Raw genomic sequence first — 18,124 nt, 5'->3', positions numbered from 1 at the left:
ACTACGATTTCAATGAGAGAGAAATGTACAAGAGTCTTTTCCTTCACTGGAAGGTTAATACCTTCCCAACTGGAAGCAAAGCAGCTGGCCGTTGTGGAGTGGGTACCATAGGCTACTGCAATTTAACCCTTCAGGCTACTGAATTTTTTATTTTCTCCATGCAGTTAAAACCTTAAAGCCTAAATAATCTTAAGACTGTCTCAAATTCTGCTTATGCTTTCCTGGGTACACCTCACAGAATAAGTTTCATTAAAAAAATTATTGTATATTATCACGTAAAAGCAAGTTAATGTAGAGAATTTTTGCTTGGTAGATGCTGCAGTCTATTAAAGCAGTATTCCTGCAATGCACTACTAGCAACAGAGCATTATAAAGTAACTGAGCCAAATTTAGTCCTCCACTCAAATCAATGGAGTTACAGAAGGGAAGAATTTGGCTCATTCTGTGCAAAGAAATCATTAGCAAAGTTCAGTTAGAATCAACAGGCCCCCAAAAGGCAAATCATTTCGCTCAGTTTAAGATTCTTTGTAGCAGGAAGTCACTTTACACACTACAAGCATCTTTAAAAGATACTTCAAATGACATTTCTAATGTTTGTCTGGGTGTGTTTATTTTCATTTAGTGCCGGAATATTTCCAATAGCATAACTCTACTTGTTACTGGGATCCAGGGGACAGCTGAAAGCGCAGTGTTCTTCCTTCAGTGGGCTCATTTCCAGCTCTTAATTACTCAGCTGGGTCTACAGATGTATACAGAGCAAAGCAAAAGCATTAGTCCATTACTGCAAATGATTTGCAGAGCAGAAAATAATTCTGAGGATAAAAGTTCATACACCTCTAACAATGTGGGCCTTGTGTTTTAACAGCTGGATTTCTTTCTGGTTTGTAAAACTGTCCTTAATCCAATGAGCAATTCAAATGAGAATGTTCTGTGACAATGTAATTTACTCAAGTGCCAACAGGGGAAATAATGGTACACAGTGTATCACCAGCCATCTTTCAGCACTCACATCCTCTCAGCTGGATTACAAAGTGGCACATCTGTAAGAGAATTAGGAATTGCAAATGCAAGGGATGGCTAAAAGCTCAAGAACTACATGGCACAGGACTCCTAAGGCATTCACGGAGTTCTACAGATACACGCAGGGAAAACAAATTGGCCACCCGTTGGGCCACACTCTGGGCTCGTGACACAGGTGTAGATTCACAATAACTCCATCGATTTCAGTCCCCCAGTGCAACTGAGAGTAGAATTTGACTGGAAAGGGGAGCTCAATTCGGGCATTTGGCAGTCACAATCCTGCAATAAACTCCATGAAGGCAGATCCCTCTATGCAGGCACTACTTCTTTTTCCGCTAGATTCCACTTCAACTGGCATATTTAATACTGACAGTTATGAAGTGCACGTCTGTGCTGGAGGCAGGGTGCACCTACATGGCAAGATCAGAGCCTTACACGGGCTTGAAGAGGGGATTGTCTCTTATTTCGTGCTTGTTCAGAGCCCAGCACAATGTGACCTCTGGAAACCATTGGAATGAAACTAAATTATAATAATGAGAACCGTTCATTAAATTCGTATTGCTGCTATAAACTGGAGATGTTACGGTTTTTATACATGACCTGTAGCCCAATCAAATTCTGGAATTCTGTTGCTGCTCCAGATTAACAAGACCATCATGTGTTATTCTCAGTAGTCTGACTGCCCCAGGAAACTAGAACATGGATTGCTTCAAAACAGTAAGGCCAAATCTGGCATCGCCCATGGAACTGAAGGAGGGAAAAGTACTGATCTTGCTTTTAATGTAAACTGCAGGCTGCAAGTGCCACCCACGGAGCTGTGTGCTTGTGGAGCTGTGGCTGGAGAATGGAAGAAGGCTCCTGAGCCATTTCTGCTCACAGCATCAATTACCACTTCTTAACAGCCCTCGCAGTTTTTCTGAAACAACATTTTCTCCTAGGGTTGGAAGGTGTGTCTGCCTCCTTGTCTGAGTTCTGAGGACCTTCTCCAGTACCTCTCTCTAAACCTGTCTGCTCTCCCCTGAGATCCTCACATTGTGCATGCTGTAATTATGGGGAAGGAGGGCTGGACAAGATTCCCTTTCTGGCCTGTTGACCATGCTGACACTTCCTCTTTGCTGAGGCTAGGCTTGTTGCCTTTGGACCACTCCCATCCTTTCCTGAGCCTAAACTAGAACACCAAGTAGTCTTACTGGCTCAATTAATGACGGTAGTATGGATTTACACTGGTGTAACTGATATCAGAATCCAGCCCCTAGGGATCCTGCAGAGCTGCCAGGGGCTGACCAAGAATCACTAGGTTTTTTTGTACAATAATTCTTGTTTGGATTTTGATTAGAAGCTGTTTCTTCCAGGCTCCAATATATTTAATAGCTGGTGGTATTAAATAAACCAGCTGAAGTGGAATCTAGCGGAAAAAGAAATAAACTGAAGCAGCTGAATGTTTTTAGCATGGAAAATACCTGCATTCAACATGAAGGACAGATGGAGCTTCTCAGTGACATGACTGGACTGGTATGAAAACAGGAAATCTACCTTTGAAAGCAGAAAAGTTCTTAAACCTACATCTAAAATGGGCCAAATGTTGATCTATAAAAGGACAATTGTTACAAGGATTTGTTTTTCAGCCCGTCTGAAAAAAAAATCCTTTTCTTAATTAATGAAGAATTATTAAAATGTACTAAACATATGTTAAGCATTTATTAATCTTTTATACACTATTTATAAATGGAGCCTTAAGAGAAGGCATGACCATATGGTCTGCTGGTCTTAAAACCCAGCAGGCCTTACAAGAAGGTTGAGTTTATAAAGGGTTAATAAGGATTAACAAATGTTTTATTAAATGATTACTCAACTGTTACAGGGCAATGGATTGCTTATGACCCCTGTAACAACCCCCTATAACACACATGACTCAAGACTGTAACATGTTTACAATGTCTATTAATTATTTATTAACAGAAACTTAGCATAAAGTGTGTCTCACCTCACAACAGCAAATCAAATAATCCAATCAACTGCCACCCATCGCAACACCTCAAGCTGGAGACTTGAGCATCAGTTCTCCATGTAATGGAGTTGCATTAGGAGAGATGAACTCTCACTCCAGCCTGACAGTTCTTGTTTTCACCATTAGGTAACTAGATATGCTTCTATCCTTGAGTCAAATAAAATGACCCATTGTAGACAGGCAACCTTGCAGCAGCTTTTCGTTTGTGAGGCTTGGCATCCTCCTAGAAAAGGATGATTTCTTGGAAGCGATGGGAGAATAGTTGTCTAATTGAGCTACTTTAATTTCCATGTCTGAGCACTCTATGCCCCTGTGATGTGGTGTCCACCCCCACACGAGGCCTGAAGGGGTAAATTAGGCCAATTAACCTCTTGGCTGCACCTGGAGGAAAGCCAGAGTGTGTTAGGGCCTAACTAGCTAGGGGAGGAGCTGGGCAGGGTCTATACAGAGAGGAAGTTAGCAGCAGATAGGGGGCTGCAGTCAGGTGAGTCTGCGGTCACACTCCCTGAGACAAGGGGGAGAGCAGGAGCCTGAGAAAGGCAGGGTAGGAAACGGTCAGATCTGAGAGGGATAGATCTGAACTGCTGGTTTGAGGGACCCTGGATTGGAACCTGGGGTAGAGAGTGGGCCCAGATTCCCCTACCAACCACTGCAAGAGTGGCAGAGTCAGCACAGTGGAGACTGCCTGACACTTTGAGGATAATATCCCAGAAGGAGAGGATGGTGGTGACTTGGCTGGAGGGCTAAGCCACAAAGGAGAGGCACTGCAGCTCCGGACTAGCAGGACAGCAGTCGCAGAGCGACTGACCGGAGCAATGGGCTGAGTGACTACTGGACAGGGACGAGTATTTCCCCAGATGAGGCCCGAGGAGGTGCTGCTGAGCGTTACAGCCTCGTTGCAATGAAAATCATTACATGAGCCTTTTTCTAACAGCAGGATTAAACCTCTTCCATGTAAACAGAGAGGGATGGTTTCCTTGGGGAGAACAATGCTCGCCATGGAATGCACTTTGTCAGGAAGCTCAGTTGGCTGGAATTGATATTGCAGCTGTATTTTCTGGAACAAAAACTACAATTCACTGGGCAAAAACCTTGTTGGGAAATGCAAAGCGTTATCCAAGCGACTGAGAAGAAGTTTCCATGGTGGTTCAGGAGTCGGAAATGTGTCTGTGGCATGCCCCATGCGGGCCCAGCGAAGTGGAAGGACTCAGACTGGAAGGGGGAAAACTGGAAAGAATCTGCTGGTAGGTGAATTGAGAACAGACAGCAAAACTGGGTAAGGAAAGTTACCAATACAAAACTGCCCACGCGTCAGATTTTTACCTGTTGTAAACAGGCACAGCTCCTGTGGTTTCCTCTGACTAGGAGCGGCATTGATTTGCACCAGCTGAGGAGTTGGCCTGCTGCATGGATATAATCCATTTTTTTGTTCCAGCTTCAGCTCCTGTTTTTGCCTCCCTCCTGCTGCTGTGGGGTGTGTAAGTGTCACTGAATACTAGGATCCTACAGGACTCTGTCATCACGGGCTTTACATTGGGCAGTCAGAAAAGGACCAGGCCTGTTTGAGATTAAAGGCATTTGGATCTGGAGTGTGATGCTGTTCCAGTTTTTGAGGGGCTGTTGCATGCGGTTCTCACTCTAGGAGAGAAAGGTCTCTTCCCAGCAGGCTGAGCTCATTGCCTGAGCAGCACCGGGGAAAGAGATTGCAGCTGCGCATACTTAGCCAGCCCATTCCTAGCCCTCGCTGCACTTCTCATGAAGACACCTAAAGCCACCCCCCTAATATCAATGAAAACACAGTAGCTTTTGTTCCAAAAGACACAGTTGTGATTCTTCTATCCCTGAAAGACGAGATGAGTGCTCAGGGGGCCAGATTTAGACCTGGTGTAAGCAGGTTGCACCTCCCTTGCAAGTGCCTGCCTGGGCCAAATTATTTGGTGGTGTAAACAGTGGTGTCCCATGACATGTGACAAGAGGGCAGGAAAGCAAAGCATGTGTCAATGGGCTCCTACTGCTTTATTTTACCTGCTTAAACCAGCTAGATGTTTTCCCCGGCACACCCGCTTCTGTCACGTGCAGTGTAAGTTATGCCCATTTTACATACACACTTATGACCAGAGCGATGCAGGTCACACTGCTTTATTGTCTTCCAGCCAACTTACTTCTGACATGTAACATACACTGCTGTTCTCCTCAGCCCACAATATGGCTCAGTGTCTCACTGGCTTTACTGGCACAGTTTTGCTGTTGTAGCCTTCTCCCTGGCTCCTTTCGCCAACCACTATAGTGCTGCAGCCTGACCTATTCCCACCAGCCACAGGGGAAGCCTCAACGGCTCTGAAATGTGGTTCAAATGCTTAGGCAAAACTGTTCAGACCTCCCCAACTTTCAAAACTAAACTGGAAATGGGGTGGCCAGATAGCAATGGTGAACAAATGGGACAGGGGGTGGGGAGTAGTAATAATAATTGGAGATATACCTATCTCCTAGAACTGGAAGGGACCTTGAAAGGTCATTGAGCTGAACTGAGCCCAGCCCCCTGCCTTTACTAGCAGGACCAAGTACTGATTTTTGCCCCAGATCCCTAAGTGGCCCCCTCAAGGATTGAACTCACAACCCTGGGTTTAGCAAGCCAATGCTCAAACCACTGAGCTATTCCTCCCCCCTTATGGCTAATAGGCATCTATATAAGAAAAAGTCCCCAAAAACAGGACTGTCCCTTTAAAAATGGGACATCTGGTCACCCTAGCTGGAAATCAACCAAGACCAAGCTCTCTTAGGAGACTACTGGTATTTCCTGCTCCTCCAGTTTAGCTCTGGAATACTGTAAGAACACGCTTGCTTGGCATATGTCACTATTTCTAAATTCAGAGAAAATAAAGCTAGCAAAATATTTTAAAAACTCAAACAGGGCTTGGGCTTCGTTTGAGTTTTGAGCAGAGTGGGAGATGGGGTCTAAGAGTATGTCTACACGGCATGTGGAGGTTTGATTGTAACATGGGTAGGGCTTGGGTAACAAGAATTAGCAGATATGTTGGCATGGACTTCAGAACAGGTTAGGAATCAGAGTCCATACCCAGGCTCCCCTGTGGGCTTGTACTCTTGGTTGCTAGCCTGGGCAGAAGTCCGTGCTGCCACATCTACACTACTATTGTCACCTGTGTTTTAGATTAAAGCTAACCCGGGTAGGCTCACCCATGCTGCAATCACACTTTGACTTGCAGTGTAGACGCATCCTTAGTTGGATTTACTCTACTTCCAACCAACACCGCTTCCTTCTAAATCATAGAGGGGAAGAAAAACTCAACTCCCTCCCTTTATTTAAAAACAGGAAATCCTTTCCTGAGAGACAATTGTCTACAAGCAAAGCACAGTCTGGTATTGAAATCAGGAGAAATAAACTCTCCTTCGAGGTTTGGCTTGTAATCACACAGCTAAGCAGAACAGGAGAATACCCTGTGTTGACTGATTATAGTTGACAGGTTTGCAAGTTCAAAACATATACAGCTTGAATTTGAATGGGTCGCTTCCCTTCTCCCCTTTCTTGCACCGCACATGCAAAGATGCTACCATGAATTCCAGATAGCTCTTGCAGTAATGAGCATTGAAGGGCAACCAGCCTAGCAGCATTTGAAGTTGAATAATAGGGAAATAATGTAATTCCAATCTCCAGTTCTGTTCTGGAAATTGCTGAGAGGAAAAGGACTTGCTGTTGCCAAAACCAAAATTGATTTTGCTCCAGGATCCATATATGTAAGAAATTATCTCATTTGATCGCAAGGGCTCTGGTATATTTCCAGCCCATCCTGCTGGCAAAAGCTGAGAGTTCTGAGTCTGCTCCCAAACCTAATTTTGGTATAGCTTCTCCTGCAGTGCTGGGGTTGGCATCACAAGTCAGTGAACTCTGCATTCCCTGAAATATGATGGGGTCTCCAGAGTGCAACAAACCCAGCTGTAATTTAGGACATGTGTTACATTCCTGCCTGTCTGTGTGCATTTCCTTACTGGATAGTTTTGAGTAGGGCTGCTGTGTGAATTTCCTTTGTACAATCCAAGGGCTTAGTTTTGAACAATGCAGGCATGTACAAATTCAAGGTAATAAGGAGTGAATGCAGGAGTACAGGAGGACCGGATCCTGTGCTGAGAGCTCCCTTTGGGATCAGAAGTAGGGTTGCCAATTTTCTAATCGCACAAAACAGAACACCTGTGCCTGACCCCCTGCCCCACCCCTTCTCTGAAGCCCCGCCCCCACTCACTCCATACCCCCCTCCCTCGGTCGTTCGTGCTCCCCCACCCTCATTCACTTTCACCAGGATGGGGCACGGGTTGGGGTGTGGGAGGGGATGCGGGGTCCTGCCAGCACTTACCATGGCTCCCAGGAAGTGTCTGCCAGGTCCCTGCGGCCCCTGGGTGCATAGGCAGCCAGGGAGGCTCCGTGTGCCGCCCTCGCAGCTCTCATTGGTCGCAGTTCCTGGCCAATGGGAGCTGTGGAGCTGCCACTCAGGGTGGGGGCCGCGCACAGGGCCTCCCCGTGCCTAGGGGCCGCAGGGACCTGGCGGCCACTTCCAGGAGCTGTGCAGAGCCAGTGAAGGTTGGAAGCCTGCCTTACCCCGCTGCGCCGTTGACTGGCCCAGCCCTGCTGTGCCGTCGAAAACCGGATGCTTGGCAACCCTAATTGGAAGCTTTTATCACTGTACATCATTCCAGCACCCAGTCATAAAAGCCCGGGATGAAGAGAATCAATCAATCAATGCAAACTAGGTAAAGGAAGCCGCAGGGCTCAATTCTGGGCCGGCTATGCCCCTGCCTAGGGGAGTCATGAGCTCTGTTACTCCCAGTCACAGGCTATGGATATCATCAGGCTCTGGGTGAGGGAGAGAGCAGCTGCCACTCGACTGCTATTCCCCTGCCTGTGCAGATGAGTCGAGAGTGGGTGGGAAATTGGCTTCACTCCCCCCAGTCCAGCGCAGTTGAGCTGGCGCAGAGTGGGAAGGAAGTTGTTCCACCGCAAAGGCTGAGGCAATGTTGAAACAGAGACCCAATTGTGACTGTCACACCACTCAGTCTGTGCCGTACCCCTGGCACAGGGCCTTGCTCAGACTGGACTTCCAGGGCCAATCCTGCCCCATGTGAACAGATGCGACTTAACATGAGTAAGGGCTGCAAAACTGGCCCTGTGGTTGCTAGCGCTTCAGAGGAATACAAGACTTCACACCATGGAGGCTGAGTCAGAGGGCACACACCACTGGTGGAACCATACTTTGTCAGGCAGGACCTAGTTACACAAAACGGCTTCATGACCGGTCAGTCATTGTTATACTGTGATAGGAATTGATGCCAACATGTGGTCACTGGCGGCACTTTTGCAAAGCACACTCATTAGCAGGTGACTATTAGTACTGTACATCTGAATTTGAACAGGCCTAAGAGCGAGGTTTTGTTTGAGAGCTCCTGGCCAAAGAAATGACACAAGTCCCATGGCTGGAGGGAAGAACATTCCTCTGTGGGGACAGCTAGTGCTAGCCTCACCTCTCCTCTCACAGGAGTTCTCTCTGATGCACCTGGGGGATTGCCCAAAACAGGAGCCAGACAGTTAAAGCCTGCCCCAGTGGCTGATGGGGAGATTGATCAACAGTCCGTAGTGCAGCTTGTACACTCGCTATACAGATACATAGGATGAAAATAGATACAGGTGGGGGCGCTCTCCCCCACCCTCATTCACTTTCACCAGGATGGGGCAGGGGTTGCAGGGTCCTGCCAGCACTTACCATGGCTCCCAGGAAGCGTCTGCCAGGTCCCTGCGGCCTCTGGGTGCATAGGCGGCCAGGGAGGCTCCGTGTGCTGCCCTCGCAGCTCCTATTAGTCGCAGTTCCTGGCCAATGTGCCAGTGTGCCACTCAGGGTGGGGGCCGCGCACAGAGCCTCCCTGTGCCTAGGGGCCGCTAATTTTGTGTCTTAGCCTTTCTGATTTTGTCCCTACATGCTTGTGCTATTCTTCTGTAATCCTCCTTAGCAATTTGTCCATGTTTCCATTTCTTGAAGGATTCCTTTTTTATTTTAATGAATGATGCACCCATTTTGTAGATTCTCAGGGCACTGGAATAATGCCTTCTGTGATAAGCGACGTTTTAGATTAGGTCTCCATTTATGCTGATGGGTACCAACAGCCTGCATTCAAAATGTAGATGTGCTTGACACTACTTGGGAAAGTGGGAGGAGGGGAACTTCCACAAACTCAAACAATATGGTGTGGGCTTCCAAACACATAACAAGAGACAAGAGAGAGAGATTTTTTCTGAAATAAAAGCTGAAGAATAATGTACATTCACCAAAGCAAAGAGCATGGGAAACAAGCTACCAGAACCAGGAGTGTCACTTACGATGGGGCGGCCGGGGCACTGAACTGGGACTTGGGAGATCTGAGTTCTATTCCCAGCTCTAACCTACTGTGTGAATTTAGGGAAGTCAATTCATCTCTCTCTGACTGGTTCCTTTAGCAGTAAGATTTTTTTTTCAGGGACTCTGTTTATATTATGTGTTTGTACTGAGCAAGATTTTTAAGGATATTTAGGTGCCAAAGATTTCAATTGGAGTTAGGTGTCTCCAGTGACTAGGATGATGGCCCTTGATTTTAGTTGGGGCCGTTAGGTGTGGCTGTAATACACATAATAAATAATACTCCTCTATTACTAAGGAGGCTGAACTGGGACCTTTTGGGATGAGTCTCATCACAGCACTGTTAGTATTGATCAGTACAATCTATACAGAGTTGCTGTGATATGTTAAAAGTATTTACAATGCTAGTGAGCTACAATTCAGCAAACAAAAGAATGCCGACCTCATGTCCTAATATCTCCGTGGCTCAATGGACCCTCTGTAAAATGGGCACAGGAATCCTGCTTTACAGGGGTTCTGTGAGGCTTACTGTTTGTAAGACACTTGGAGATCCTTGGATGAAGCACAACACAGTGTTAACAATACAATGGGGCTTCACATTCAGAACTTTACCACTTAAACCTATTTCCTGCTATGAGCACTTGATCGGCTGGTTAGTGGGTGAAACCACATTACCACATAAGGTTAAAAAAATGTCAGCATTTTAAAAATCATAGCACAGCACACTGCCAGTTGTGTACACACATCACGATACCCAAGCTTGTCACATAGACAACGAAAAAGGAATCAGATTTCGCTCCACATTTCACCAGTGTAAAACCAGTGTAATGCCATTGATTTCTTCTGGATTTACATCAGTGTAAATGAGAGCAGAATTTGGCAACTGGTGATTATAAATCAGATGGGACAAAACAACAGACAGAGGGATTTCACCAGACATTACATAGGAGAACAGTCTAGGAGCAGATGTCAAACTGAACGTCAGAGCACATGGATTCTTGCCCTGCCCATTCTCCTCCATCAGGAGGATCCCTCTAGGGTTCCCCACAGGTAGCCTCACTGACCTAGCCACAGGAAGGGGGGGGGGCAGCATTAGTATGTGACTAGGGTTGTTTCTACACTGTTTTAAAACCCACAGCAGCGAGTCTCAGGGTCTACACACTGCGGCTTGTGCTATGGCACTAAAACCAGCTGAGTAGACACTGGGCTGAAGCCCAGGGTGCAGGGTGGGTCAGAGCCCAAGCTCCAGCACAAGCAGCAACATCTACAGTGTTGATTTTAGCAGCACAGTGCAAGCCCTGAGCGCCCGAGTCAATAGACTCAGACTCAGACTCACTGCCATGGTTTTAAAACGCAGTGTAGACATACCCTCGGTGCCACAGAAGCCCTCCTGGCAGAGACTGATGAAGGGATGTACTGAATCAACGTTTCACTGGCTGCTCTGTCCAGGACCTTGTTCCAGCCAGCAGATCCTTCCACCTTCTGGGCTGCACTGGTCATCACAGATCCTTTGGCTGTTTTCTGTCACCATTACCTTCCCAGCAAGCAGGCTAACCAGTTCAGGGACCCTATGGATGGGTTTCCTCTGATGGATGATGGCATGAGCCCAAGCTAACTCTGGCCCCAGGAGCATATGATATGGGTGAAATCCTGCCCCCCCAATCCCAAAATCAATGGCTAAACTCCCAGGATTTCACCCTCTGTGTTTTAAGATATTCATCCTGGACCTGATTCAGCAAAGCATGGAAGCACGTGCCTAACTTTAAGCATGGACCTAAATCCCATTGACTTAATGTGACAAACATATACTCAAGTGAAGAGATGGTTGGGAATTTTCCATCAAAAAGGTTTTTCTATGGAAAATGTGGTTTCACAAAATCAAAATTTTTCCATGGGAAAACTTCAATTCTGCCAACATTTTAAAAAAAAATTCTTTCAGGAAAACCAAAACATTATTTTGTTTTGGAGCAGGCTGTCCTGAATTGAAAGGTTTTGATTTGTTGAAATGAACTGAAATGTCTTGTTCAATATTAAACTTCATTTCCCTATGGCACTGAAGCAAACAAACCTATTCACATGCTTAAAGTTACTCATGCGCTTAAGCGCATTTCTGGACTGGAGGCTTCACTTTTAGCCCACCTACTCTTTCCACCAGTGTCTTCGCTCCATTAGTCTTAAAGCTACAAGTGCCTTAACAGTTTGTTTATTAAAATGCATTTACCCTCTGCTTTCTCTCAAATTTTATTTCAAATCCCCTCATTCGACTGTGGCATGATTCAATTATCTTGCTCATTCCGGTGGGGGTAATTTTCAGTTTTGTATGGTAATTTAAAAGTAATTATGCTCAAACTGGCTTTTCTTTTCTTAATGTTTTCTTGTGTGTGTGGGGGGAAATAGCTTTGGGGACTTCCTCTTTTGGATGAGGCAATCCAAATGGGAAGTTGGGAATCTGCCAAACATTTACAGAAATCGTAATTATTAGCTTTGAAATCTTCCAGTGTTTAACATGTAAGCAAAGTCACATTTGTCTGTTAAAAACATGGGCCCAGTTGTGCAGGGCCTTAATGATGTGAGTAAGTCTTGTTCGTGTGAGGAGTCCTAACACTTATTTTCACAAATCCCTCAGCGTAAGCTTTGTGTGGTTGTCTTCTCTATGTTTAGTCCAGTACGAGGCACACCGATGGGGTTGAATAAATAATGAACAATCATAATTCACAAGTGTTGTCAGTGTCAGCGGACTATATCTGAGCCAAGTGGAATCTAGTCCTTACATGCCAGATACAGTTTTTAGTTTAGCTGAGTGTGGATTCTGGGTTAAATCCATGAACTTGAAGTAAATAGTGCGGAAACGCTCATTGCGGATTATAGGGTTGTTTGTAAGACTGCTTTTTAAACATGTGACCACATTGCACAACAAATAATCTGGATAAATGAAACAGGGAGGACATTGTTACACATGCATGAAAGCAGTCTACTCATGTTCAGCCTCTTGTTTATGTCCCTTTTAGAGGAAAAAACACAACAAATATAGGGATGAGCTACGATCTAGAAAAATGAATTTGATTCCTACTACATTGATTGTTTTTAACCTCAGCCTCTTTTCCCAGTCCCAGTGAAATGTCAGAGTTCTGTCATAAAGTCACTTGGGGACTTTAGCGTTGGATCTTTAGTCAAGATCAAAAGTATCGTTATTCATGGAAGATGTTTAATACGTTGAAGCTTAAAACGATGAATAGGTGAAATAGATGCACAGATCTTTTTGATATGCACTGAGTTTTAATTAGTCCTTTGCTCTCTCTTGGTGCCATGTGGGTGGGGTAGGGCCGGAGAGCTTCCACTGCTGCTATTTTTATTAGGTATTAGGAAAAAGTTTCTACAGATAAGGGTAGTTAAACTCTGGAATAGGCTTCCAGGAGAGGTTGAGGGGTCCCTGAACTGAGTGGGGGTCTCTAGGTGCTGTGGTAATACAGAATCATATTTGAAAGCCACTAAGTGTTATTTATTGCTTTAAGTGAATGTAGTGCCACCAGTGGAGGTGTTTAAGAACTGGTTGGACGGACACCTGTCAGGGTTAGTCTCGGTATACTAGGCCTCAGGGCTGGACTTGATGACTTCTCAAAGTCTTTTCCAGCCTTACATTTCTGGGATTCTGTATTACTGCAGATCCTTGAGACCCCTACTCAGATTGGGACTTCATCAGGTTAGGTGCTGTATGGACACATAGTAAGAGCAAGTTCCTGCCCCACAGAGCTTCCTATGTAAATAAACAAGGCTGATAAAGGGTGGGAGGTGAAATAGAGGCACAGAAAGGGGCAGTCACTTGCCCCAGGCCACACACAGAGCAGGTCACTGGCACAGCTGGGAATAGAAGCCAGGTCTCCTGAGCCCCAGTACTCTATCTATTGGACCCCACTGCCTCTAAATAATGAACATGCCCTGAAGACAGACAGGGGACCGCAGTCTTCAGGGATGCCAGGTAATATGCACTGCATTCACTTAAAGCAATAAACAACACCTACTGGCTTTGTTCAATAGGGTGCCAAAGTTTAATCCATGTGCAAAGGTCTTTGTTCCTCTTATGAATTAATCCGGGATGCATTTGTGGGGGTGGGAAAACCTTCTTGCCAATTCCTGACCCTTGAATGCCTGACCGTGTACCTTTAATGTTCCCTTATCACACTGATAAGGAATTTTCCAGGTTGTTGGTTGGGATAGATGAGGGTACGGGGCGGGGAGAGAAACCCATGAAATGAAAAAGCAGCAGCTTCACTTTGCAGGACTTGAAAGCTCACCTGGCTGGCAGGAACTGGCAATGGCACGTGTCAATTCCATCATCGGGAACTGTTCTGCTCAATGCCGTCAGAAAGCACTTTCCTGTGCACCTTAGGAGGGATACCCTCTCCTGAGCCCTCAGGAGGTCTGCTGGAGAGCGGCAGAGCGAAGGTACAACCGTGCAAGAGCAAGCCCTGCTCACTAGCACTCCCTAATCCCTCTGAACTTTACAAGACCCAGGGGCTTTTCACTATGGTCTTGATGGTCCTTAAGTCTGTGGGAGCAGGGGATAGTGGATGCCATAGGCCCATGACAGCCCTTGCTTGCAGCAGGTGGGCAAGGATGGGGCGGGGTGTGGTTACAGGCTTGACTCTGGCCCCACAAAACTTTGGCCAGCTGAGCGGTCACAGGGGTACAAACCTTTGCTGCTGATATAGGCTCAGGAGCAAGAAGGAAGCACAGTACAGCCCTCCTTAGCCAGGCATGTTGGGCTCGATCCTGCAACGTGCTGAGTGCTCTGGGCCCGACCTGGTGAAACACTTCAGCACATGCTTAAATTAAGCACAGGAGCAGTCCCACTGTATGAGCCAGGCAGGTCAAGACACCTTGGCTGTTCTGAAGAAAACTTGTTTGGATTTGTGCCTCTGACAATCCTTCCCGGAGCAGCACAGTGTATTTTGTATGAATTTTACCACTAAGTGTGTAAAGGACTCCTTCCTGACAAATACTGGAGCAACGCAGCCCTGATCCTGCAAAGCACTTAAGCACATGCTTAACTTTAAGCACATGACCATGAGTAGTGAGTGGGAGTATAAAAAGGACAGTACTTGCTCAGTAAATAATTGTCCAAGGCTCAGTACGCACTCAAATCAAACGCAGCTATCTTCAGAACATCCAAAGGCACGTCTGCTCAGTGAAGACTACTTCCATGCCTGATTTCACATTTCAACCCCCAGCCGTTTCAGCTGCAGAGATGTTCAAAATCATGTTGCGAGAATTATTTTCTAATAGGGAAAATGTCAGAACTCTTTTTGTTCCAACTTTGCAAACAAGTCACCTTCAGGCAGACAGGTAGTCAGGAACATTTTGGCCCACAAGGCGAAATTTTTTAAAAGTTACATATGCTTGAAAACAAAGGATTAGACGGAAAAATGTTTCACAGCCTGAAGCATAGACATTGCTGCTGGTTCCACTAAAGTGCACCCTTAGTAACTGCCTTGAAATCTTACTTAGATTGTAAGATCTTTGGGGCAGGGACTGTGTTTTTTGTTCTGTGTTTGTACCGTGCCCAGCATGGTGGGGTTCTGGTCCATGACTAGGGCTTGTAGGTGGTCTGGTAACATAAATAACGATGATAATTAAAAGGAGATGGTGTAATTGTGTCATTCAGTGACAAACATTGGAGAAAAAGGAAAAGTCAGATTTCAAAACTGCATTTTCCTTTTTCAAAAGTCTTTAGTCTGAATATCTGAAGTACAAGATATGGGGGTTTGCAACAGAACGACACGTTCTGGTGTCTGTCTCTAAACGAGTTTAAATGATGTTACCGACTTCCCCAAAGGAATGAAGCATAATGAAACATTGTTTCCTCAGAATAATTTAAAAAGCTATTTTAAAGTATATCAGAACAATTGCTGTTGGGGTGACCTTGGGGCTAGACACAACTGTTTTTCTCCCTACATTTTCTATAATTACTACAATGTATGACATGTATGAAAAATGCACTGTTCATTGATCAGATTTAGCACTGTCTCAAAAATTAGCCAATGATTTTTTCTAACACTTCCCAAATTACAGAAAAAGAGTGATTCCTCTGTTGTTTCCCCCTTCATTAGTCATGTTCTCCCCCCTCACAAGAAACAGAACATAATCTCAAACGTAAATGATTACTGCAGCTTCACAAACAAATTCCAAATGTACTGGTAATCTAGGAGATAGAGGAACCAGGCACTAAAATACCTGTTATCAAATTTTTCCTCACAATTCAGCAACACAGGAAGATATAAAGTGAAGGCGAGCATGAGACAATCAGGGACAGATACTCAGTGGGTGTATTGTTATAGCTCCAATGACTTCCATGAAGCTATGACAATTTACACCCAATGAGGATCTACGCTTGAGTATCAAAAGATCGTTCCACAGGTAACGCTGTACAAATGTTATACACAAAAATCTGTATTAACAGAATGTTAAGGTTGCAAAGTCAAGCACTTAAATGTTAGGAAATACCAGAATTAAGGTTGCCTGTGCAACCTTAATTTGCCCATCTTGTGGGTATATGTTATGATACAGTCTATATCTACATGATCACCATAGTATCTTAGTGTTTTCCATTTAAAATTAATAGCAATACAAAGTCTCTAGAGGACTTGAGGGAGTCTCTGATACTTCTCCCTTTATGGGCACTCTAACACTGGTTGAAATATTTTCATGGAATTATCCACAACAAAGTCCAGGTCATTTCCCTGAGTAGTTAGTTATCTTAGAATCTTGCAATATTAAGAAGCAGTTCAAATGATTCCTTCCTATGTGCATCACCTTGCACTCGCCAACAAAAAATTTAATCTGATATCATGTTGCCTAGTCACCTAACTTTGTTAGATTGCTCTGGATTCTCAGTCTTCCCTAGTCTTAACTCACCTAAATCACTTTTTGTCACTTGCAAATACAACCATCTCACTATTCCCTCCCTTTTCCAGATTATTAATTGATCTATTAAACAACAATAGTCTTAATATAGTTCCTTAGGGCACCCCCACTGTTCAACTTCTCCTATGCTGAAATCTGATCATTTATTCCTACACTTTGTTTTCTGCCTCGTTAGTGATATTCTGATTCATGGTAGTGTGTTTTACCCATCATCCTGTGACTACTTAGTTTTCTTAACAGCCTCCTTCATGTACTATTTTATTGACATGCTCCAAGAATTCTAATGGCTTAGTGAGGCATGATTTTCCTTTCCAGAAGCTATGCTGGTTTGTTCCTTTCTAAACCTTTTCATCTATGAGTTTTATCATTTTATTTTTATCCCTTCAGAGTAGAGCTCTCAGTCTATTATTAAGCAATTTATCTCTGTCTCGCTCATGTATCTATTCAAAATACAGTATAATATGGTATCTTATTGCAGTTTGGGCTATTGCATTCAACGGGAAATAAAAGTACTCATGCCACAAATCCTAGACAGAATTAACTACAATTTCCTACATCATACATAGGTATTGTTATTTGCTCACTCAAATTTCAATTGAAAGAACTTTTACCTGACAGAAGACATGACAGGAGCCTAAAAGAAATATTTGTACTTAATAAAAAAAATAAAAATCAAACATAGGACTTACATATGAACCATAATCCACTGCTAGAGTCTGCAGAGCCCATGGGAGACCCAGGCCAATTAAAATGTCAAAAACATTACTTCCAATGGAGTTCGACACAGCCATATCTCCCATGCCTGCAGAAACAGGAAACCGGATACAATCAGGCATTTCAGTAAAGGCTTCTTGATCTTCAACAAGAATATCTGCATCTGAATTACTCCTGACTCTGCATAGATTAACACTAGCTAGAATTGGCCTCCTAAAGCAGTATTGCCAACTCAGTTTTTCTTAAAGCTCCAGCTTCTGGAGTCATGGGAAATCTGTTTTAATTAAAAATAATTTTCCAGCCCTCCTGGTTGCAGAGAAAAGCTGGAGAAAATGACTCAAGTGCCCCCAAAGTCTGAGAAACCAGAAGGCAAATAAACAGAAGCCCAATTTTAAAAATCCTTAATTTTCAAGTTAAAACATGTTTTTTGAGTGCTTGGCATTGGCTATGCTGCTAAAGCAGGGTCCAGATTCGGTAATGGCCTTTTACTATCTCTGTGATGGCAAGTTAGTTCTAGGACAATCTCTTGTTCTCTCTGCAAATATTAAAATTTCAAATCAGCATTGATTTCACTCCTCAGTACCACTCCCTGCTGCTCCTTTGGACATATTAGCATGCCACTAAAGTAGTCCAGCCCCCCTCCCCCCCAATTTGACTGCTTGATATAAGCGACCCTCCCCAAATGTTAAGTGGAACCAGCACAAGACTCCAAGGACCATTCCTCTGCTCTAATGGAACTATGAGAATTTCCACCAGCTGATGAACTGCCTCTACAGGCATAAGAACTGGAAAAGAACAGAGGCTGTTCTATCTCATATGTGCTATACTCCTCTGACCATTCCGCCCTGCCCAGAGCATAGCTCTGGAAACCTATGGTTCTGAATAACACAGAGCAGATGTCCAAAGGCTGCAATGGCTTCAAGTAATTATGCCTATTAAAGATCTGTTGGAGTCTTATTTGAAACCCTTACATCTTTGCCACCTCTTGGAAACCCTGTATTACAGAACCTGAGTAGCAGGCACACTAACCATCACACTCATTTTTCCAGCTGAGCTAGTAAGGGAG

General features: G+C 44.6%; 1 protein-coding gene across 6 annotated transcripts in view; it reads right to left on the bottom strand.

The window, feature by feature from the left end:
* SLC24A3 (solute carrier family 24 member 3) overlaps positions 1-18,124 on the bottom strand; it is a 380,232-nt gene that overhangs the window by 4,568 nt on the left and 357,540 nt on the right. For all 6 annotated transcript variants that reach the window (XM_045010656.1, XM_045010657.1, XM_045010654.1 and 3 more), the window contains one exon: positions 17,034-17,146. In XM_045010656.1, coding sequence (XP_044866591.1) covers positions 17,034-17,146 — 113 coding nt within the window. The remainder of the gene's footprint in view (positions 1-17,033; positions 17,147-18,124) is intronic.

This window comes from Mauremys mutica, chromosome 3, assembly GCF_020497125.1.
Source record: "Mauremys mutica isolate MM-2020 ecotype Southern chromosome 3, ASM2049712v1, whole genome shotgun sequence".
In the NCBI taxonomy this organism is placed as follows: domain Eukaryota; kingdom Metazoa; phylum Chordata; order Testudines; family Geoemydidae; genus Mauremys; species Mauremys mutica.
Note: the sequence above shows the minus strand (reverse complement) of the source record. Positions and strands in the feature narration are given on the sequence as shown.